Source organism: Andrographis paniculata, unplaced genomic scaffold (genome assembly GCF_009805555.1).
Source record: "Andrographis paniculata isolate CXL003 unplaced genomic scaffold, ASM980555v1 Contig62END, whole genome shotgun sequence".
NCBI lineage: Eukaryota > Viridiplantae > Streptophyta > Magnoliopsida > Lamiales > Acanthaceae > Andrographis > Andrographis paniculata.
This window is the reverse complement of record NW_026137598.1, coordinates 382,984-408,173: the sequence shown is the minus strand read 5'-3', so window position 1 is coordinate 408,173 and position 25,190 is coordinate 382,984. Positions and strand designations below refer to the sequence as shown.

Sequence of the window (25,190 nt, the reverse complement as noted above, 5' to 3'; positions counted from 1 at the left end):
GGATCGTGATTTGACTTTTTTATTGTAAGCTCGAGACAATCGTGCTTGATAACACTCCAGTCTTTGTTGAGCTTGTAGTCTTTTCTCGTCGAGAGCCTCTAGCTCTTCGAGTCTTAATCTGACATTTTCTTCGGTCGTCAATTCTTCCTGGAGAGCGATCCTTAGTGAAGGAATTTGTCTTTCCAATGGGAGGACAGCTTCGACCCCATATACAAGTGAGTATGGTGTCGCTTGTGTTGGAGTGCGGAATGTAGTACGATAGGCCCACAAAGCTTCACCAATGCGGTCATGCCAATCTCTTTTTGATTTGGAGACAACCTTTTTCAGCAAGTTACAAAGTGTTTTATTGAATGCCTCTGCGAGTCCATTTGCCGGTGCATAATACATTGAGGACTTCTTTTGTTGAAAGCCAAACTTTTCACAAAGCTTGTCGATGTGAGTATTGGCAAAAGATCTTCCATTATCAGTGATGATACACCGAGGAACTCCATAACGGTAAATGATGTTGACTCGTATGAAGTCAGCTACCGTCTCCTTTTTGACTTCTTTCAAAGGAACTGCTTCTGCCCATTTGGAGAAGTAGTCTGTTGCGGCCAAGATATAGAGATGTCCAGCGGACGACTTTGTGAGTGGTCCTACAACGTCCATGCCCCAGGTATCGAATGGCCACGAAGCAATAGTTGGGTGCAATGGTTCCGGTGGTTGATTGATAAAGTTAGCATGGAATTGACACGGTTGGCAGCTCCGTGCGAATTCTATACAGTCTTTAACCATGGTTGGCCAATAATACCCCATCCTCTTTATTCGGAAGTGTAACTTTGGGCCAGCTTGATGAGCTCCACAGATTCCGGCATGAGTTTCCTCCATAGCTTGTTTGGCTTGATGATTGCCGAGGCATCGAAGGAACATGTTCTCGAACGACCGACGATAGAGTATGCCGTTGAAGTAGGCGTAGCGTGCAGCTCTTCTTCGGATATCTGCTCGTCTGCGCGGGTCACTCGGGAGCTTGTCATATTTTAAGAAATCTAATATTGGTTGCCGCCAATCTTCTTCTTCTTCTTCAATTTCAAACACCTCGATGAGGTGATTTACTTCTTTTTCAACACATTCTTCTTCTTCATACTTGCAGGAATCCACCCAAACTTTGCGTATCGGAATATACACCTGTTGATCCGGGATGGATAGAGTCGATGCCAATTTAGCCAGAGCGTCAGCTTGCCCATTCTCTTTCCTTGGGACATATTCAATAGAGACATCCCCGAGCAACTCAATGAGTGCCTTAGCATACTTTAAGTAAGGCATTAGTTCTGGTTTCTTCACTTCAAACTCTCCAGTGATTTGATTTACAACCAGCTTGGAATCCCCGTATACTTGAAGTTGGCGTTGCTTGATATCTACCGCCATTTTTAGGCCGAGGATGAGTGCTTGATACTCAGCCACATTATTTGAACACTTTTCTTTTAAGGCAAAAGAGTATGGAAGGACTTCTCCTTGTGATGTGACAAATATTACTCCGGCTCCAGCTCCATTTTTGTGTGATGAGCCGTCAAAATACATTTTCCATGGTGGGGTGATTTCGAGAAAAAACGCGTCTTCATCAGGGAAGTCGTCAGACAACTCCCACTCAGCAGGGATGGGATGATCAGCAAGGAAGTCAGCCAATATTTGTCCTTTTACAGCTTTCTGTGGTACATATATGATTTCGAATTGTTGCAGCTGCAGGTACCACCTCGCGAGTCGATCAGAAAGGACAGGCTTTGACATGACATATTTCAAGGGATTTGCTTTGGACACCAACCGGATAGTGTGCGCTTGGAAGTAATGCTTCAACTTTTTTATGGCGAAGATGAGCGCCAAGCATATCTTTTCCACCGGTGAATAGTTTAGTTCATTTGGTGTCATCATTCTGCTGAGGTAGTAAAGGGCATTTTCTTTCCCTTTATTGGCTTCCTGTGCTAACAAGGCTCCAACTGAACGCTCTTGTGCAGCGATGTAAAGCGTCAACGGATGTCCAGGAATTGGGGCTGTCAGCACTGGTGGCTTTGTCAAGTAGTCTTTGATACTTTGGAATGCCTTCTTGCATGCTTCATCCCAATGGAAAGGCACTCCCTTCTTCATGATTCGGCTGAAAGGTTGACATCGTCCAGCGAGGTTAGAGATAAATCTTCTTATATATGCTAATTTTCCTTGTAAGCTTTTTAGCTCGTGGATGTTACGAGGCTCAGGCATTTTTGTGATGGCATCTATCTTTGCCTGTTCAATCTCAATTCCACGACTATGGACAATGAATCCGAGGAATTTTCCGGAGGTGACTCCAAAAGCGCACTTGAGAGGATTCATTTTAATTGGTAGCGCCTCAACCTTTCAAAAACCTTTCTTAAGTCTTGCAGGTGATCTTCTTTTCTCTTGGATTTGACAACCAAGTCGTCAACATAGCACTCTACATTTTTGTGTAGCATGTCATCAAAGATCTTTTGCATTGCTCTTTGGTAGGTTGCCCCAGCATTTTTCAATCCGAAAGGCATAACTTTGTAACAGTAGATACCTTTCGGTGTACGAAAGGCGGTTAACTCTTCGTCTTCAGGTGCCATACGAATTTGGTTATATCCAGATGATCCATCCATAAAAGAAAGCGCTTCATGTCCTGTCGTTGCATCAATCATCAATTCAGTTATGGGTAAAGGAAAATCATCTTTTGGGCATGCTTCGTTTAAATCTCGGAAATCCACACAAACTCGGATTTGTCCATTCTTTTTCTTTACAGGCACGATGTTGGAAATCCATTGGGGGTATTTGACTTCCCGGATGAACCCCACTTCAATGAGTTTGTTGACTTCATTTTCAATTTGAGGGATGAGTTCAGGACGGAATCTTCGTTGCGCTTGCTTCACAGAGCGAGCTCCTTTCTTCACACCTAGATGGTGGACCGCAACTTTCGGGTCTAAGCCGGGCATTTCTTTATATGACCAAGCGAAGACATCTTGGAATTCGTTGAGAAGTCGGATGTAGGCATTCATATCATCCTCACCCAGCTCTTTGTTGACATAGACAGGTCTTGGGTGATCTTCATTTCCCAAGTTGACTTCTTCTAACTCGTCCACTGCAGCTTTGATCCCTTCTTCAAGCGCGGCGGGTGCATTTCCTGCATCTTCTTCAATCATTGTTTCTTCTCCCCCTTCAGTGATGTAGCAGGATGATGCAACACTTTCTTCATTATCTTCTTTGGGTTTGGTGAAGACAACGGTTTGCCATTTAGCCTTTAAAACTTTACCGCAATGTATCGTCATTTTTGTTTGACGCGTCATGCGGGATGGAAAGCGGCTCTTGATTTCTTCATCCATCTCCACATATTTTGTTGATGTGGAATTCGTCTTGTTTTTCTCTTTATTGATCTTTGGTCCTAACCTTGTGAAGACAGAAGGTTTTAGCCTCTCGAAAACCGATACTCTTGCATTCTTCCCCTTTTGAGGTGAATTGGAAGACAATGTCTCGCTTTCGGTGATATGATGATTTGCAGCCCTTTTGATAGCGATGCGTACGGGAGCTTGTGGCATGTACCCAAGACCAGCCCTCGAACCTTGGGTTGTCTGTGGTGGTAACCTTCCCAGCAGTGATTCCTCATTTGGATTATATCCAGCTTTTGTGAGAAGTTTGTAGGCTTTTGGGCCAAAGCTTTTGTCCTTTTGCAATCGCATAGCCTCTATTTTTTCTTCTTTTCCATTCCTTGTCTGTGATGGGGAGATTGGGTTGAGTGGGGTCTTCGGAAGAGTCAAATCTTTCAGAGGCTCAATTAATGAGTCTGCAGAACCTGAGGCAGGTGTTTTTTCTTTATCTCTTAAGTTTGCCCCCAAGTTTGGTTGTGGTGCTTTGACATCTTCATGTACCTTGGATTTTTTTGCTTCTGTAGAGAAATATTTGGCGTCCGCAAAGTGTGACTCGGCTTCTTCATATGGCTTTGTGTCTCCAAGAACTTTCTTTGTCATTCCATTTTGAGTGTATTTGAAGCATTGGTGCCACTTGATGGAACTACACCATTCTCATGTATCCATGGTCTTCCCAAAAGAACGTTGAAAGATGTCTTTGCGTCTATCACGTAGAACAAAGGGTTAGTTTCCATTTCATCGATTAAGAGTCTCAATCTTATGGTGCCAAGTGCTCTTTGCCCCTCTTGATTGTATCCATGTATTGTCATACGACTCTCGAACAACTGATCTACTGGTATTCCCAATTTTTGCAATGTGTATAGAGGAAGGACATTGACTGCAGCTCCTCCGTCTAAGAATATCCGGTTAATCCTTTGTTCATGGATATAACCCACGACCAGTAATGGACGATTATGGGGTTTGGATCCTAACACCAAATCTTCATCAGTGAAAGTTATCGTGGCACATTCTTCACTCGATTTGTCTCTGATCGCCTTGCCACCTTTCTCGGTAGTGAGACAATATGATTCTTTGTCTTTTATGTCAACTTCGAGAGACCCGAACGTGATTGAAGTGACATTAACAGAAACAGAATCGTCTTCAAGGGTGATCTTTCCTTCATGAGCCAACTCCATGACTTTGTCTTTAAAGATGAAACAGTTATGGATGGGATGTCCTACGACACGATGGTATTTGCAATATCTTGGGTCATCAACCTTTCCAGCTTCCTCCGGTCTTTTTGAATTCGGAAGTTCAATGAGGTTTTCTCTGAGTAGATCGTCAAAGATTCCCGAGACGTCAGAATCCAGGAAAGGATAAGTTTTGGATTGCAACTCTTTAAGGGTTGGCCTTGGCGGTCTTTCTCTCTGAGTTGATTGTCTTTTCCTTGCAACTTCCTTTTCTTTACTTTGGATCTTCATAGGTGCTTTGGTCGTCGCTTTTATGGCCAAGGCTTCTTTTCCAAAAGACTTGATAGGGGCGTTGTTCCCCTTCTTTGCGGCATCATATCTTTCGTATCTTTTTGCTTTTGAAGATTCTTGAACTGGTGGTCCGTGCATCCCGCTTGAAGCCATACTTAACTCCATGTCATGAGCGCGGGTAGCAAGTTCTTCGAAAGTGTGGGGTCGGATCCCTTGCAGGATGTATTTCAACCCCCAGTGCATTCCTTGGACGCACATCTCTATACCGGAGGCCTCAGACAACCGGTCTTTGCAGTTCAAGCTCAAACTCCTCCAGCGGTTGATGTAGTCGATTGCTGGTTCATCTTTCCATTGACGAGTATTGGTGAGTTCTGTCATACTGACGGTCCTTTTTGTGCTGTAGAACCGGTTCAAGAACTCGTACTCCAACTGCTCCCAACTGTCGATGGAACCAGCCTCCAGGTCGATATACCAGTCGAAGGCGTTGCCTTTTAATGACCGTACGAACTGCTTTACCAAGAGATCGCCGTATGTCCCAGCGTTGTTGCATGTTTCCATGAAGTGTGCCACATGCTGTTTTGGGTTGCCTTTGCCATCAAATTGTTGGAACTTTGGTGGTTGATATCCCAACGGCATCTTGAGGGCGTCGATCCTTGAAGTGTAAGGCTTGGCATACATATTTGTTGGCCTTGAACTTCCTTCAAACTCCCTTTTGAGAGCTCCTTTGATATACTCGTCAAGTTGGGATAGATGGATGAAAGAGTCAGATGATGCTTGAAACGGCATTAGTCCCGCCATTTTTTCTTTACCGTGGCGTTGATCCATGGATGTTTCTGCTTCATTTTGGGCCTCCGAAGCATTCTGGTTGGTTGGTTCCGGCTTGTCCAATTTTGCAAGTAGTTTTGCGATGACATTGTCTTGTTGCTGCATGTGTTGAGACATCCCTTCAACAACTTTGGCCAGTGCAACAAGTTGGTCTTCTAAGTTTGAGGCGTTCGTGGTCATCACTGGGGCATAACTCGATGCAGTCGAATGAGTTGCAACTTCTTGAGGGGTGCCCGGTGCGGAGGTACTCTTGAAGCTTTCGTCCTCCTCATAGAGTGAGTTTTGCTCTGTGATTTTCGGATGGGCATCCTCGGAAAATGACAGTACTCTTTTAGCCATATTTCGTGTCATCACTCCAGCATTCATTGAAGCACTTGAGGTTCTTGATGTAGTAGCAGCGACTCCTTTGGCGGTGGCGGCTAGAGCAGTAGCTTTCGACACGGCATTGGAAGTCTTGATTTTGTAGGAAGCCATTGATCTTTTGAGAATTCGACGGAAAGAGAGATGAAAGGTAGAGTCGTCCCACTGGGCGTGCCAAAAATCTGTAGACAAAAAAAATTGTGTTATATTTTTATAAACACAAAATTTGTACAAATTATATTTGTATTTAAATTTAATGCGGGTCCTATTCTCTATTCGGATCCTTTGATTCTCTCTTCGGGTCGATCCATTTTTCCAATTTGGATTTGGGTGGCTTCTTTGATCCGAAGGGATTTTGGTCTTCGGTTTGACTTCGTCGGTTTTTAGGAAACTTTGGTATCCGTGTTGGCGACTTTGATCGTCGACTTTGGATCGATGCCTCCTTTGGATGATCCGACGGAATTTGATCTTTGAGGGAGGGATTTAGTGCTCCATAACGCTTTTGGCGGCGTGTCCCTTTGACTTTTGGATCGAAGAGGGCCTGGTTTGCGCCTTTTATGAAGAACGCGACGAACATCTTCAAGCTTTGGGAGCGACTTTGGAGGCTCTTCCTTGGCTTTGATGGATTCCTCGATGGCTTTGAGAGATTTGATCCTTCATCCGGCTCGGACATACGACGAAGAACGTTAACTTCATCGATTCGTCAACCAATATTGGATCATTTGTCCAAATAGGTGACTTTTCGACGAAGAACGCTTCGAAGGACACGAAGAACAATGAAGAACATTGCAGAGAGTCTAGAGAGACTTACCCTTGCGCGAGTCTTCAAATGAACTTCGGTGTCTAAATGAATTGGCCAAGGCTCCTATTTATAGGGGAGGGTGGCATTGGCTTCCTTTTCGGATGGTGCTACGTGGATGGAAAGATTTTATAATCTTTCCTTTTCCCTCGGATGCCGTTTTCCATTTTTGACGGATTTGATTATGCACCTTCCTTTCTCGTCAAAATCTTTATATCATTGCCTTTTTTGGAAGATATTAATTTATATACTTCCTTTATTGACAAGATCTTTATATCATTGCCTTGTTTGGAAGATATTAATTTATATACTTCCTTTATTGACAAGATTAATTTATTTTGCTGCCAAATTTATTATGGCTCTATTTATGCACGTAATATTTGTACGATATCTTCCATTTTAAGCAGATTTTGCATTAATGGTTGATATTTATTGTACAAAAAAATTAACATATGTGCATAATTAAATACCATATATTTATTTTATTGGAATTTTATTTTCTTCCAAAATACATGATATTTAATTGATTTTAGACATATATTTTTAGTGTCTACATATATAATAAAAAAATAAATAATCTTCCAGTGCATCAGTAAAAGTAATGATTGTATTTATATAATTTTTTATAGTTTTATTAAGATAATAATATCATATTTAATATTAATGCATTGATAACACTAACCCTACTGCTAATTTTGCGTATGTTAGTAAAATAAGTACCATCTATTATAAATTTTTTAATAAAAAATACTGTATTTCGTATAAAATGATAAATAGCACACATTATACATAAATCATTCACATGTATAACGTAATAAAAACACATCACAGGTTTTCATTTTTAAACTTAAAATACCCAAATATAAAAAAAAAAAAAAAAAAACAGCAACATTATATTACTAGAAAATCACCTATATTACAACGAAAAAATATTAGTTTTTCTATATTTTAACCCTAAAAACTAACATTTGTTATATTTTAACCCTAAAACCCCTAAAAAATCCTAAAAATACTTTTCCTTTGATGTGTGTCAGAATAAGTAATAATTAATATTCAAGTAAAATCTAAATTCTATTATTCAATAATTTTATTAAACTAATTGTTGTTGTAAAAAAATCGCCACCGACGGCTTAATCGGAAAAGCCTGTCGGAATTGATTTAATCGTAGGGTTCCCCGGCCTCCTCAAGAAAGGATCCGGGTTATCTCGCAATAACCGAAAAATTAACGAAGAAAGAAGGTAAAATTGGAATGAATGCTAAAAATTAAGTTGGAATTAACGGGAAAAAACTGTAGAAGTCTGAAAGTAATGCAGGAAATTAAATTGCAGAAAGGAAAAAAAATTAATGCAGAAGAAGGTGATTTTTTGTTCCGGCGTCTTCTTTTCCCTTTTATTCTCTAAACCTTGTTCGGATAAAGTTTACTCCCTTATTTTTCTCCAACTTCCCCCAAATTATTCTCACTTTCAAATTATGCTTTATCCGTTTCTCCTTTGACCAAATATCCCACTGATTTGGGCCTTCTTGTGGGCCGTGTTTCTCCCAAGGTCGGACTCCCGCTTGGGCTGGCCCTTCGGTCAAATTTTGGAGTGTACAAATGCCCCCCACAAAACTATCTGGGTAAAAATTAATTTGGTCTCCAGATAGTTTTGTAACCTCCTGAATCTTGGTTCGCGCGTGTTGTTCCATCTTCTTGGCATTGCTCCAAACACTTCACTCTTTTACTTTCTCTCCCTCTCTCTTCACTCGCGAAAGAAACCCTGATTCTCCAAGCTCCTCCCTTCGTCTCTCGCCAGAGATTTCTTCCGATTTCCCATGGTGACCCCCGAGCCTCGGCGCTTCCTTCTGACTTCTCACGGTAAGGCGTGGTCCTCTCCTGACGATGCTACCGGACGGCCTTCTCACTGGTTTCGGTGACCGGCGAGCATAGGGACGCTAGCGAGGTTTGCCCACGGTCTTTTCACCACGGGGGGAGTTCCGATGTCTAGATCGAAGCTGGGTGTTCAGTCCGGCCGTCACCTTCCGACACGCTCCGAGAGAGTTCCCCTGTCGGCCGGCGGTACTCGATTTGGACTCGCGCCTTTTGCGAAAGATCGAGACAAACTGCCGGAAGGTTCTTTCGACGCCCTCGGCGGGGGTAAGCTTTTTCTAGCCCAATCTTGGTTCAACCTTGCTGTTTTTCCTTCCCGTATTTTCCGACTTCCTAGTAGTGTTTCTGAGTTCAAATCGTGGAGAGATAGGCTAGATGATCTGTATGGGGCACAATGGCAATCCTGGGGCATTCGATATATGCGTTGGTAGGTACTAATTTTGTCCCTAGCGAGCATCATATAATCAAATCCCTTTTGTGCTTTTGGAGCCCTAGTATAAATGCATTCGTGCTCCCTTTCGGGATTGTGGCCCCGACTGTATTGGATGTAGTTGCCATCCTGGGCCTTCCATCGAAAGGAATAGAACCTCCTTTATCTCCCTCGTACAATTCCGACCGATTGTTCATTTCCGTTACTTATGACAGTAACACCACCGTGGTTCAATTCATTGCATCAAATATGCTTTCCGGCCCCGTCGAATCTCCGGAACACAATGCTTTCCTTATGTTTTGGTTGAGCAAGTATTTTGTTTGTTGTGCATCGAAGGGGTTTGTTAGGGAGGTGGAACCGATTGTACATGTACTCGTGTCTGGGGCGGAGATAGACTTGGCTTCGTATTTTTTGGGTCTGTTGTACCGTGGAATAAACGAGTTCTTGGAAAAACTCTCTGTATCTTCTTCCCGTGAACCAATCGGAGCGGGTCCTCTATGGTTTCTTGAATTATAGGCGCGGCTATATTTCCCACATTTGATCAGCCCGCGTCCTGAACTTCCTTCTCCGCCGTTCGTACCTTTAGGTCTTCACCTGGCATCGTGCCCCCCTTTTCCAGGTGATCTTCATTCGCTCACTCACTCCCTTTTGCATGAGACTAATCGGCCTCCGGCCGATTTTAGCCCTTTATCAGGTTTTTTCTCATCTCGTGACACCTCCGTGAGTTGGAACAAATGTCTTACTGCTCGCATCTTAGTTGGGGGGTTATCGGTAGCCTCTCGATATACCCTACTAGGAGAAGTTTATCAACCCCAGTATTGCGCACGCCAGTTCGGCCTGGTCCAGGCAATTCCCTTGTTTGGTTTTCTTTTACCGCCCCCTCTCTCTGCGGGTCAGGCGTTGGGGTCGTCTCTACTTGATGACTGGCATACTTACATCCGCGATATAGAAGAACTTCCACACTCGCCCCATGCTTTTAATCCGAACACACTGCCTTCCTTTGATGACTGGTGGGCTGAGTTTTTGGTCCACTCGAACGCGGCGGCTCTTCAGCAGTCCTTGACCGATCCGGATAATCAGCATGCGGGTGGCGAGGATCCTCCCGCTGCAGCTTCTGATGAGGTGGAGGAGGTTTTAATATCTTCAGCCACAGGTACGTCATTTATTTACTCTCGCATAACTCGAAAGCGAGTAATAACCGATCTTTTCCTTTGACCGTAGGTACATCTCCCGCGATGGATGCCCTATCCATGCCACTTTTGGCCATTCGCCGTTCTCGAAGACTGATATCGAAACCCGCCATGACCAACCACGGCCGAAGCGCCCTGCCAAACGGCCAGCTCCATCGCCACCTCTTCAGGTATTTCGAAAGGCGATTTTCCTTTCAATGAGACAGGAACTTTATAATTCTCTGTTCTTTTCGCAGACTCTTCCCAAGAGAACTGCTCTCGTATCTTCTGTTGTTCCCACCGAAGATTCTCCTTCCTGGACATCTCTAGATCATGTATACATTACTTTTCCCTTTCTCCGCAAGAATGTATTTCTGATGACTTTTCTTGGCAGGTTCTGCACGCGGGGACAGGTTTCGAGACTGTCGCCAAGTCGCCTGAAAGATCAGCTTCTCCCTCGCCATCTTTCCCGGTATGAGTCTATCGGCCGATCTTGATTAATTTCTAAGCTCGGCTCCTAATTGGATGAACGTATGCAGGTCCCACGAGGGGTTACTACTCTGGGAGGGTCAGTTTATTCGGCCCGGGTTCGCTCTCCAGCTTCCCCCCGGCTTGAGCTTGCCCTGCCGTCTCTTTCTCCGACTCCGTTGGCCTTAAAGGTTGTTCCCGCCGATGTAGAGGCGTATTTCGCTCAAAACCTTGTTGCCGAAGCTTCTGCCCCAATCAATATTGAATGCCCAGATCCCTTTAGTGGATATCAATCGGCTCTACCGGAGGACTCAGCCATCTTAGACAACCTGCAAGCATCCGTTCTAACAGCAGCTGCTCCGTTGTCGCTGGGCCTGCCGCGTCGCCAACAGCTGGAGGATCTTGCCGATCACTGGGCAAGATTTCTGGTCGCCTGAAGACGCTGCAAAGTGTTCGCGGCATGAATGATAGCAAACTCAAAGAGTTAGCAGCCCCGGAGACAGAGAAGGCGGCTTGCGCTCGAAGTTTCCTAGCCGAAAAACAGCATGCCGAAGACGAAAAAGCATATGTGGAAGGTCTCTACGCCGAGGAAAAAGCTTTACGTTCGGAATTAAGCAGGATAGAAGGACGTCTGAGAGAGATCCCGCCGGAAATAGCGCGGGTAACTGCAAGTCTCGCTTCCAGGACCACCCGTAGGATGGAGATGTATGATCGTGCAAGGGCGTTGGATGAACCTTTATCTGGGCTCTATGATAAAAGGCTTATTTTTGAGAAAAACCTTCAACGGGTGGAGAGGGGTTTAGAGGAGTTGCGTCTCCTCTGGCCGAGTGTGACAGTCTCATGGGCTTCTTTGCGCTCTAGGACTTCAGAACCCGCCGGTCGCTTTCCTCCCATGCTGGTCGTTGTAGCTGGGTATCGTATGTCACCGGGACGGCGTCTAATCCACCAGTCTCAAGTGCATCTGCCGCGAGTATTGGGCTCGTTGATGTTCGCATTCCGCACAATGCAGATTCGGGCGACTCCCCTGCAAGCCAGTAATTTAGCTCATGTTTGTGTAATTTTCAACTTGAATCTGTCCCTCCCCCTTTGTTTTTGTATGCCTTTGTGACAGTGGTCTACGGATGGTGGAAGGGTCTGTTTTGCCTACGAATCAACCATCTTTTTAATCAGGGATTCACCTTCTATTCTAGATCCCAAACGGATGGATAGAACCGCTTAAGATATTTGCCGTTAATGACCACTTTCGACTCTTTCCCTTCGGGTTCCATTAATCGGTATGCTCCCCCAGTTGTCTTGGCCGATACGATGAACGGCCCTTTCCACGACGGTGACCATTTTCCGAATTTCGGATCCTTTGGTCCAAATGGAAGAATGGCCTCCCAAACCATATCACCCTCTTGGAAGGTCTGAGATTTAACATGCCTCTGGAAGGCCCTTTCCGCTTTTTCCTTCTGACTTCGTATATGTTCGAGTGCTTGCAATCTTTCTTCGGGCAGAACGTCGAGCTCCTGTAGTAACATTCGATCATTTTCCTCCATAGTGAATCCGTTTGCTTGTAGAATCCGGAGTGATGGTACCGTAATTTCCAGCGGGAGTACAGCTTCATGTCCGTAAGTCAGGCGGTAGGGGGTGCTACCAGTCACCGATGATTTGGCGTTCCGGTATGCCCAGAGCGCTTCGTCCAATGTATCGTGCCAACTTCGTAGGTTATCTTCTAATGCCTTTCTGACGATCGAAATTAACTCCTTGTTCGTCGCCTCGGCCTGCCCGTTAGCTTGCGGGTAGTAGGGAGACGAATGGAGCAATTGAATTCCGTACTGAGCCATAAATGCTTTGACTTTCGCCCCCATGAATGTTGTACCTTGATCGGTAGTGATAGTTTTGGGAATACCGAACCTGTGGATAATATTTACCCTGATGAAGCGTATGATGTGGCTTTGCTGCACTTTGACGAGTGGTATGGCCTCCGCCCATTTCGTGAAGTAGTTGGTGGCCACAAGAATGAACGAATGCCCCTTAGAAGACGAGGGGTGAATTTTTCCAATTATATCCATCGCCCAACCAAAGAAAGGCCAGGGCTTAACGATCGAATGGAGTTCTTCCACAGGGATCTGCCGGAGGGGTCCATGGCGTTGACAGGCTGGGCATCCGCGTGCGTAATCGATGCAATCCTGCGATATCTGCGGCCAAAAATAGCCATAGCGAAGTATCGTCCATCTCATCGTAGGTCCAGCTCTATGTGCGTCTCCAATACCCTTGTGAATTTCCGCCATAACCTTCCATGCTTCTTCGCACCCTAAGCAGCGCGCCAGCGCCCCGTCCAACCTTCGTCGATATAGTTCTCCATCGATTTGAGTGTATTTCATGAGCTGGTATCACTCAGCCTTTGTCGTGGCCTTCCTGGGGTCAGCTAGCCCTTCCAACAAGGGAGTTCGCCAATCCGGACTTGGCCTATCGATCTGTGAACATTCGACTTCCCGAGGCATGCGTCCCCTTCTGAAACCGGACGCCCACTGTGCCAAGTCTTTTGCTTCCGCATTTTCATCTCGGGGTATATCTTCTAACACTACGTCTGTAAGCTGCTGCAAAAGACTATGGACTTCGCGAAGAAGGATCTGAAGCTGCGGATCTGTACACTTGAATTCTTTAAGGGCCTGTCGGACAACTAATTGAGAATCCCCGCGGATGACTACCTTCCTGACTTTTCGGGCCACGGGGAAGCGTAAAGCCAACAGTAAAGCTTCATATTCAGCCTGGTTATTGGTAACGCCTTGCGGGAGTTGGTGCGTGAAACGCCACACCTCTCCTTCTAGGTTATGGATTATCACACCTGCTCCGGCTGCCCCCATGGTGCTAGAACCGTCGAAAGCTACCGTCCAGGGTTCCAACCCTACATAATCTATCGCTGTAGCCTGAACCATCCCTGGATGTTCGGCTAAAAATCGGCAATGGCCTGTCCTTTGACAGCCTTGAGGGGCTGATATGTTAATGAAAACGATGTTAATTTTAACGCCCATTTAACCAAACAGCCTTGAAGGACTAGCATGTTTAGTAAATAGCGGCGGAGATCAACTTTACATATAGTTTCGACAGGCAGCAGGTAATATTCTAATTTTGTACAGGCATTATATAAGGATAAACAAAGCTTTGCAATGCCTGAATACCGAGTTTCAGCTTAATTTAGGGTCTTGCTAAGATAATAAACAACACGTTCCCGACCTTCGTTATCATCCTGAGCTAGAAGACAACCCATCGTATCGTCTGTTGCGGCTATATACACCTTCAGTACTTTTCCACAGATCGGCGGCATCAACACCGGCGGAGATGTTAACGCCAGCTTGATCTGGTCCAGGGCCTGCTGTTGGGCATCTCCCCATTCGAATGCGTCTTTCATCCCTCGCAATAATGTAGAGAAAGCTTTCATCCTGCCAGCGGCGTTGGCGATGAATCTCCTCAAGAAATTGATTTTTCCCATCAGGCTTTGTAATTCCTTAATATTGCGAGGAGGCCCGAGCTCTTGGACAGCCTTAGCCTTGTTTTTATCAATCTCGATACCCCTTTGATGCACCAAGAACCCCAAGAAATTTCCTGCTTGTACTCCGAAGGCACATTTGCCCGGGTTCATCTTGAGGTCATGTTGCCTCATTCATAGGAAGGCTCTGTGAAGATCTAGTAGATGGCGGGCGAAGGCTCGGGACTTCACGACTACATCGTCTATATACACCTCCATGCTAGTGCCAATCAGGTCGTGAAAAATAGCGTTCATCGCCCTTTGGTAAGTGGCTCCAGCGTTCTTTAACCCAAAAGGCATGACTATCCATTCAAGTATATTTGATTGTATCCCGAGTATCCATCCATGAATGATAAGATTTCATATCCCGCCGTAGAGTCTACGAGCATATCAGCGATTGGCATTACATACTCGTCTTTTGGAGTCGCTAGGTTGAGGTTCCGGAAATCAATGCAAATGCGGATCTTCCCATTTTTCTTTGGCATGGGCACGATATTGGAGATCCATTCTGGATACCTGCATGTTCGAATGAAATTAGCCTTGAGAAGTTTTTCGACCTCCTCTTTTACCTTCGGCAATAGTTCTGGGTTGAAACGCCTAGGGGTCTGCTTATGGGGGCGGAATGAATTCTTGATGGGTAATCGGTGTTCTACCAACCTTCTTAACAACCCTGGCATTTCATGGTAATCCCATGTGAAACAGTCTTTGAATTCACGGATAAGAGCGACCAGTTTCTCTTTTACGCTGCCGTCTAGTAAGGTGCTAATCCTCGTCATCCGTGGTGCTGCATCACTTCCTAGGTTAACCTCTTCCAGAGGATCTTGAGCTTCGAAAGAAGGGGTATCCCTTTGGATCGGCGGCTGAACGTTTTCCTCGTTTTGATTGTACGCAAGGGGTTCGGGAACCGCTCCTGCCTGCTTATCAGGCAATCGGGCGGCCAGATCACTTCCTTGTATAAATGGACAACCTGATCCGCCTGCCCTTGCCTCCCACTCTCGTATAATTAGGTTGTCAGACATGACGACTGCCTGCGTTATCCGGCCGTTCGTCGGCCTCTATTGTGATTTCGAACCCTTTTATGGTTAGATTACACTCCTTCCATCTTTCTGCGTCCTCCAGCATCATAGAAAGTGGATAAACTTTCGGAGAATAATACATGGCTTCAGCTGAATGTACCTCTATGGGAGGATCGGTTTCGGCTTGCACAGTTTCGACGTGATTCCCATTCCAGAACATGACTTTCTGGTGGAGAGTAGACGACACACATTGGGTGGTATGAATCCAGTCCCTCCCAAGAATAGCTGAGTAGGTTGGCCTCCCCTCGACGACAAACAAGGCCATTTGATCCGTTCTGGTCCCAATCGTCACCTTCGCTACTAAAACGCCTGCAGCTGTATGTGCATTACCAGCAAAGTCGGTTGTCCGCAATGATGTCGGAACTAGATCGTTACGATTTTTTCCTATCTTTCTCAAAGTGGGCAGGGTCATGATATTGACCGAGCCCCCCCATCCACCAGGACCTTACTAATTTTTTTTCCATCGAGGTAAACGGTAAGGAACAACGGTTTAAGGTGTCGGGTATTCTGATCAGATAATTTCTGGAAAATCACTGGGTCTGGAAGCTTTCCTAAAGCGTTCTGTTCTTGTTCTGCCCAATACAATAGGCCGACTTCTTCCAGCAGGATATCCCCCTGGAGGAAATCAGGCTGGGATGAAGGTGCCTCAAACTCTCGAGGTAATATGCCAACTGTCCCAACCTCGAGATCGGTTTTAGATTGTTCCAGATCTCCGTCGTCTGCAATAATATCTAGAGTGGTTTCTGAGGCCTCATCGCACATGAGGGCGTCAATCTTAGGTTCATCTTCGGGTATCGGGTTCCCCCCGATCGTTACTATGAAATTTCTCTTGGGGAAACTCGACCCTTGAAAAGACTCCTTTTGGCCTCCATTCTTTCCGAGTTTGGATGTGATGGCACAGATCCTCAGGGTCCAGATCTAATCTTTCCTCTTTCTTCCCTCCAGATTGTTGGCGTTGTACGTTAGTGTCTCTTGTATGAAGATTCACTTGTCGCCTTTCAGCCTGCTGTTCAAGACGAGCGGCTAAGCGATGTCGCTGGGCCCTCCGGTTTTAGGTTCTGGTAGGGAGTTGATTCTACCGGTCCTTCTGGTTTCGTGTCCAACTCCCGTCGTCTGGAGCCTTTCCAGGCTGCCGGCTTTGATGGGGTGTGATCACTACTTGGTCCACGGACGTTACTCGCCAAATTTCCCCTATTTTTTTGAAACTCACTTCAGCAACTGTATTTGTGGGGGAAAGCCTACCCCACACTGAATTCCTTCTCGGAGGTTTAATTGCCCTTCCAAGTCTCTCGAATACTGGTTTTTTATGGCCTGTTCCCCTGCTGCCTGCTCTAAACTCTGATCCGCCCTTTTTGAACCTAGCAGGACGCATTCCGACGACGTTTATCGACGCAGGGAACGGCTCTGTGTCTATTCTCATGTCAGGTTTCTCGGCCAGCTTGAGGCGGCCTTCTTTGATTGCTTTTTGAACCGCATTTCGGAAAGCGATACAATTACCAATCTAGTGACCGTACAACCCGTGCCACTTGCAAAATGATTTTCCATTCAACTCTTTTTCGGATAGCATCTTGTGTCCCTCTTTAAGGCGAAGCTGGTTATCCTTCAGCAGATGCTCGAAGATCTGCTCGTTTTTTGCAAGATCGAACGAATAAGACAACTTTGGGTTGACGTCTTTCCGTCGAGGGGGTTTAAGGGCTGGACACACGTATGTTTTCCCTTGTGTGATTTCCGCTAGGAAGGTATCTTCCCCTTCCTCTGCCTCCTCGAGAATCTCCTCTGGAGTCAAAACACAATGGTTTGTGTTTCGAAACTTTAGATTTCCCGCTGCCTGGGCCTCCCTTACAAGATATTCAGCCTTTACAGGTTTGAAGGTCAACTGTCGGAAATCGTGATATTCCTGGAGAGCGAGTTTGTCCCGTAGCTGGTGTGTCATATTATCAATGGCCAATTAACCACTTGATTCTCTGGAATACGGACTTGGCACTTAGTTTCTGATCTTCTGAAGCGCTCCAGAAACTGTTCCACGGATTCGTCTCCTCGTTGTCGTAAATTAGTCAAGTCCGAGACAGTCACTTCTGGGAGCAGACTATAAAATCGTTCGTGGAAGACTCTTTCCATGTCCGCCCAGGTGCGAATGGAGTTCGGAGGTAGCGAGGTATACCATGAAAAAGTTGGACCTGTAAGGGACAAAGAGAAGAGTTGGAGTTTGTACCAATCGTTGTTTCCGTACTCTCCTCCGCACTAAGCCGTGAATCGGCTTACGTGTTCGATCGTAGAACGGGCATCTTCTCCTGAGAATAATGTGAATTCAGGGATCCGAGCATTGCGAGGTAGTGGATGATCCAGAGGAATATACCCCGGGAAAGGACGTTGGTAATAAGGTCTAGCCGGTAAGCGTATGGGGTCTCCGTAAATTCTTCGTATAGCATCTTCGATTGCCTGAGGATTCAGGAGTGGTGGTACCACCTCCGCATGCCCCCCAACCTGTTTTGGAGGTGCTTGGATAGGTGGTAGGTTCCGGATTACCGGCTGTGGAGGAGCTTGGGGGATCGGTTCCCTCAGGAAGCGAAACCTAGGAGCCTCTGAATTTTCCCTCACTGCTGGTGTCTGCTGTATCGGAAAATTACCGGGGTTGGACTGAGCAGTAAATTCAAAATTTCGCTGCGGTCCGTGACCAGCAGCAAATGATCCGTCGGCAGCGGTGGCCTGCCCCCCAGCACCTTCTAATCCCCAAGCTGTCCCTGTAGAGATTGGGGCAAATGAAGGTACTGGAGTTGTGGACAGCCCTGCCCCCCAAGGGTTGCCGATTCCTTGTCTGGCTGTTGGATATCCCTGAGGGGTCGGAACAGGAGACGGCATGTTCGATGCCGTCCCTATTGTCGAGGGGTGCCAATTCGAGGCGGGCAGCACTGACCCGAAGGTCATCGCACTCCCTCCTGCCTGGGGCATGGTCTGCCTTGTTACCACGCTAGATTCCCCAAGCCTGCAGACGGTTGCTGGAGGTTCTCCGGATCCAGTTTTCCCAAGGATCGAAACATGACCGTAACTAAGCGCCTGGGACGCCACTCCGGGATTAGCCGAGAAGACAGGATTTGGCCAAGACTCGGAACCCGTCATGGGAGCCTTACCTTTTCAAAGTTCTTCTTCCCGGAGTAGTGCGAATTCTGTTCGTATGGTAGGTTTGAGCACATCCGTAATGTATCTGGATATTTCCAGAGCAGATTCGTGGAGGGAAGATTGAATTTCTCCCCGAATTTGCTCGCAGAGCATGCTGGCCGGGAGGCTGACGATGGGATCAGACCCTCCGACCGTGGCGGAGGTCGCATCCCGTGGGGGTACTTCTTGCGTTGGATGCGACGAAGAGTCGCCGACTGTTTCCTTATTCTTTGACATATCTACGATCGTCGGCGGCGTCAATTTCCTTTTCCGAAGTTGCATGCAAGAATCGCGAGACATCGGTGTCCCACTGGGCGTGCCAATCTGTTGTCGTAAAAAAATCGCCACCGACGGCTTAATCGGAAAAGCCTGTCGGAATTGATTTAATTGTAGGGTTCCCCGGCCTCCTCAAGAAAGGATCCGGGCTATCTCGCGATAACCGAAAAATTAACGAAGAAAGAAGGTAAAATTGGAATGAATGCTGAAAAGTTAAGTTGGAATTAACGGGAAAAAACTGTAGAAGTCTGAAAGTAATGCAGGAAATTAAATTGAAGAAAGGAAAAAAATTAATGCAGAATAAGGTGATTTTTTGTTCCAGCATCTTCTTTTCCCTTTTATTCTCTTAACCTTGTTCGGATAAGGTTTACTCCCTTATTTTTCTCCAACCTCCCCCAAATTATTCTCACTTTCAAATTATGTTTTATCCGTTTCTCCTTTGACCAAATATCCCACTGATTTGGGCCTTCTTATGGGCCGTGTTTCTCCCAAGGTCGGGCTCCCGCTTGGGCTGGTCCTTTGGTCAAATTTTGAAGTGTACACTAATAACGAATTATTATTTTAAATAACAAATATTGAATAGAAAAACATCACATTTATAACACAATAATAGTACACACACAACAATAAATAGGGGTATTCTCAATTTATGTCCTTATATTTAACCGTCTTTTCAAATTATGTCCATAAAATATTAATTTTGTAAAATATATCCTTAATTTTTACTAATCAATATCAAATATAATCTAATTAGGAACACTACAAAAAAATAATCTATTTGTAACGAAATTCTGTCCCTAAAGTTCACGTAGCTAATATAATTTTATTCCTAATTCCGTCTCTAATGTCATAAGTAACGGAAAAAGTAGATTTAGAGACAAAAAAATTTTGCTACAAAAATGATTTTTTCTTGCAGTGCAATTAGAATATAATTAGTGAATAATTATGAGTTTATCTCTCATTTCTCTTTATTAATATTTCTTTCCTTCCCTATTGTTATTATCTCTCTCTATACATATCTATATATTTATGTTTAGATTATTATTATTTTTATTATTTGCATTAATTTATATTAATAGTATACAATATATTTTATATAATATAAACATATTTTTAAAAATTAATATACATTAATTATTTTTTTAAAAGAATACTATATTTTAAAATTATTAAATACATTAATTTCATTTGGGTAATTTAATTTAATAATATATTGTATCACACAATTATTCAAATTCAAAATTATACTATTTAAATCAAAACAAAAAACAAAAATTCTAATCAAACATAGTAGTTTTTTTTTTTTTTATCGAATATATTAAATACAATTTTTATTTTTATATTGTCAATTAAAATTTGTTACTATAATCACTATAATTTTAAACTTTATTCCAACTTTATGATAATTTCAATTTAAAAAATTTAAATCTAAAAAATTCTTCACATTTCAAAATATTTTTAAAAGCAACCAAGCGCACCTTTATGTTTGAATTTTTTATTTGCTTTTTAGAAATGTATTTGAATATTTGGTTGTTTTCAGGGAGATTATGATATAATAACCAATATTAATCGATTGAGTAAAAATAAAAATTATATTTAATACATTTGATAAAAAAAATAAAATTCTGTATTTGTTTGGGGTTTTGATTTTTAATTTTTATTTGAATGTAAAATTTTGAATTTAAATAATTTTGTGATATAATATAAATAAGAATTGATTTGATATTTGAAATATAAAATTATTTTTTAGTATAATATAAAAATTAAAAATAAGTGTTTGATTTTATATTTTTTGGGGGGAAATTTTTCGTAAAAATTAAATAAAATCACTCAAATAAAATTTATCTATTTAAATAATTTAAAAACTATTTTCTTTTATAAAATATAATTAATATAAATTATTTTGTATAAAATATATATCATATAAAAAATATATTACTATATACTATTACTATTATAATAATAATAATAATAATAATAATAATAATATAAACTTACATATATAGATATATATATATATAATAAGAAAAAAGAAAGAAAAAAAATATTAATGAAGAGAGAGGAGAAAGAAATTAATAACTCCTCCCTAATTACTCTCTAATTGATAATTCAAACTATATTTGATGCTGATTAGTAAAAACTAGAGATATTTCTTACAAAATTAATATTAGAAGGACAAAATTTGAAAAGACAATCAAATACAAGGACAAAAATTATGAATATCCCACAATAAATATAATTTTTACACAAGTTCATATAAACAAAACATGGGATATTTTCAATTTATATCCTCATATTTGAGCGTCTTTTCAAATGATGTTCCTCTAATATTAATTTTGTAAAATATATCCCTAATTTTTACTAATCAACGTAAAATATAGTCTAAGTATGAGTTAGAAAGTAATTAGTTAATACTTATAAATTTCTCTCTCCTCTGTTAAATTAATATTTCTCTCTTTCTTCTATTTTCTTATTATATATTTATTAAGTTTATATTATTATTATTATTATTTATTTTTTTGCATTAATTTATATTGATAGTATATAATATATTTTTTACAAATAATATATATTATTTATATTTTTATAAAAATATAATTTTTACAATAATGTAATACATTTATTTCATTTGGGTAATTTAATTTAATTTATATTATATCACACAATTATTTAAATTAAGAATTTTACTATTTAAATCAAAATAAAAAAAAAAAACCCTAACTAAACACAGTTTTTTTTTTCTATTTATATTAAATATAATTTTTCTTTTTATATCATCAATTAATATTAGTTATTATAATCATTATAATTTCAAAATTTATTTCAAGTTTTCATTTAAAATTTTTAAATATAAAAAAAATTTTAAATTTCAAATATATTTCTAACTGCGAGCAAACGTATCTTAATATTTGAATTTTTGGTTATATTTAAATGTTTGGTTGTGTTTTAAGGAAATTATGATAATTATAATAGCCAATATTAATTGATTATGTAAAAAAATTATATTTAATATATTTGATAAAAAAAAAAAAAATTGTGTTTGTTTGGGGTTTTAGTTTTTAATTTTTATTTAAAATAAAAATTTGATGTGATATATTAAATATAAAATTAATTTTTATTTTAATATAAAATTAAAAATAAACGTGTAATCTTAGATTTTTGTGGGAAAATTTTTTTATATATATTAAAAATTAAATAAAATCACTCTAATAAAATTTTTATATATAAGTGTTTTAAAATTTATCTTTTTAAAAAAATATAATTAATATATATTTTCGTTAAATAATATCTCTATAAAATATAAAAGACATATTACTATATACTGTTACTAAATTAATACAAAATAATAATAATAATAATAATAATATAATAAATTTAATAAATATATAATATCAAGAGAGAAATATTAATGAAGAGAGAGAAGACAGAAACTCATAAGTATTAACTAATTATTATTTAATTGATAATTAGACTATATTTGTCTCGTTGATTAGTAAAAATTAGGGATATATTTTACAAAATTAATATTAGAGGGATATAATTTGAAAAGACGGTCAAATATGATGGCATAAATTGTGAATACCCCGACAAAACAACAACACAACATGACTAGAAAATCACATACCCTGTAACAAAAAAACACAAGAAATACATTTATAAAAATATATAATAAACACAAATAAATAAACCTGAAACCCTAAAATTAATATTTCGGTGCGTCAGTATAAATAATGATTATGTTTTTATAATTTTTAATAATTTTATTAAGATAATAATATCATATTTAATATAAATTCATTGATAGCACATGCTACAAATAAATAAATCACATATACAATCACATAGTAGATTATTCAATAATTTTATTAAACTAATAAAAAAATCATTATTTTAAATAGCAAATATTAAATAGAAAAATATCACATATCTAACACAATAATAGTACATACAACAACAAATATAATTTTTATACAAGTTCATATAGACGAAACAACAACACAATATGACTAGAAAATCACACACCGTGTAGCAAAATGACATAAAAAATGTATTTAAAAGTATTGTTGAGTAAGGAAAGCCAATTTATAGGGTTTCCGAAAATGGGCTTGCAATAGGTCAGGAATTGGTTTATGGGCCTATCACTTGTATTAGGGTTTTAATGGGCTGGTGTGTAGGCCCAAAGATTAAAGCGTTATCAAGAATTGGGCTTCTTCGAAAGGACCTCAATTAGGCGGTCGGTTGATATGGAGGTCGGCCAAGGGGAAGTCGGGCGAAAGAAAAAGAGACGGTGAATGTTTTAAGACGGTTGATATGGAGGTCGGACAAGGGGAAGTCAGGCGAAGGCAGATGAAATAATGGGTATTTAGGTCGGTTGATACGGAGGTCGGACAAGTGAAAGTCGGGCAAAGGAAAAAGGGGCGGTGGATGTTCAGGTCAGGTTGGTTAAATGGGGTGGTTGAAAAGCAGTTTTAGAATGGTTGGAAGAAGTTACAACTGGTGAGGGGATGTGGGGGCACGACCTGATAACGACATTAGGGCGGTTGACATAAGTTTTTAAGTAGGCCTTTTACGACCTGAAAAAGACATCTTCAATCGACATCAAATTCAGTGAACTTCTTTTGGGGATCATCATTTTACTTTTTCCAGTCTTTAGTGTTCTTTTCAATTTTCTTTTGTATCGTACGGTGTTTAGGGATTTTCAATTTCAGACATCTTTTTAATCAAATTCGAAAATATTTCTTTTTCGGGTTTTACTATTTATTGTTGGAAAATTAGCGACAGCAAATTGGCGACCACAGTGGGAGAAAGGCAAGATTGTTGATCCTACATTAAGAGAAAATTTTATACGGCTGAGATCCGGCCGAATCATTAGAATGATCCATATGGTAGGCTCACAGAGCCAAGTCTCTTCAATACCGGCGGGAGAAACAATTTCACCTCCCGCCATGCCAAATATAGGGGAAGTGCCTCAAGCACCCGCCGATTGGGTGTCCTATGTTCAACATTTGAACAATCAACAAACTTTGGCTATGCAAAATATATTGCATGAGCAACAAAATCTTATGCTGAAAACATGCTAGATCAAGCTTTATCAAGGGTTACTATCCAACCCACACCATCACCCCCAGGGATGTCACCATCCAGACTACAAACAAATTTTGTGGAGCCTTCATGTGTAGGCAGCACCCTTCCAAGTGCCGCTACTAGGTTCGATAGAGGAAAGACCCCTCTGACATACCCAAATAATGTTCCACTGGGTATAAGGGCTGAGCCAACCTTCCCCAGAGAAGAGAGAACGGGAGGACAGGCTCACAATCCTATTTCTGCTTTCGACCCCATTCCTCCCAGAGTGGATCCAGAAGACATCGCTCAAGTTCTACGGGTGTATTTCGGAATCAATCCTCAAACGCTGAACAGACCTGCTTATCAAAGGCCATTTCCAGAAAGAATAATCAATTAGCATCCGCTCCCGAGGAATTATAGGCCACCTGATTTCCACTCCTTTTCGGGAGAAGACGGAGCATCGACCATTGAGCATGTGAGAGGTTTCATGGCTCAACTAAGGGAAGTAGGCAACAATCCGTTTCATAAATTGCAGCTGTTCGGGTTATCCCTCACAAGAACAACCTTTTCTTGGTTTGCCTATCTTTTTCCAGGGCAATTGCAAACTTGGGAAGGTTTGGAAGCGGCATTTCATGCAAGGTTTTTTAATCCTCTTCCGACAGTCTCACTTACTGACCTGCTGGAGATTAGGCAGATGCCGGAAGAAACCGCCTACCAATTCATAGAACGGATATGACTGATTAAAGGACGTTGCCCAACAATCATTGAGGAGAGCGAAATGACCAATTTGGTGGTCAGGAATATGCAGACGCAACTGCGAGAGGCTTTGACAGCCCACGATGTTGGAGATTTGGCCAGTTTAGCATCTAAAGTAGGGAGACTAGAATCCCTTTTTAGAGAGAAAGACCACAACTTCTGGCGGAACAAGGTCCAGCAGATGGCCACTGTCGATACAGAGATCTATCCACCAGAAGATGAACAAGGGAAAGGTGCTGAAGAAATGGCGGCTGAGATTGTGAATGGCAAACCTTATGTATGATCCAAATTGAAACCCCTCCCAGAGGCAGAAGAGCGGGAGCAACCGACGTTTGATGCATCCAAAACAGATGAGATCTTCGATATTCTGCTAGCGGATGGACAAATTCGCATCCCAAAGGGACAGCGGTTGGCAACAAATGAGGAAATAAAGGGAAGACCATATTGCAAGTGGCATAACTCCTTTACGCATCACACTAACCAGTGTACGCACTTCCGGAAGGAAATTCAGAGAGCCATCAAAGCTGGATGGTTTAAATACATGGAGGTAGAGCAACAGCCCTTCCCGAAAGTAACTATTGCGGTAATCT

The 25,190-nt window shown here is 41.7% G+C and overlaps 3 protein-coding genes across 3 annotated transcripts; all 3 read right to left on the bottom strand.

The window, feature by feature from the left end:
- Window positions 1-2,336: 2,336 nt before the first annotated feature.
- Window positions 2,337-3,983, bottom strand: LOC127261085 (uncharacterized). The gene has a single exon (XM_051289261.1). The coding sequence runs from the start codon at window positions 3,981-3,983 to the stop codon at window positions 2,337-2,339; it is 1,647 nt and encodes a 548-aa protein (XP_051145218.1).
- On the bottom strand, window positions 3,980-6,142 carry LOC127261082 (uncharacterized). The gene has a single exon (XM_051289257.1). It carries the CDS (start codon window positions 6,140-6,142, stop codon window positions 3,980-3,982), a length of 2,163 nt encoding a protein of 720 aa, XP_051145214.1.
- A 6,994-nt stretch (window positions 6,143-13,136) lies between these two features.
- On the bottom strand, window positions 13,137-13,778 carry LOC127261070 (uncharacterized). Its single transcript, XM_051289234.1, has one exon. The coding sequence runs from the start codon at window positions 13,776-13,778 to the stop codon at window positions 13,137-13,139; it is 642 nt and encodes a 213-aa protein (XP_051145191.1).
- Between the last annotated feature and the right edge of the window lie 11,412 nt (window positions 13,779-25,190).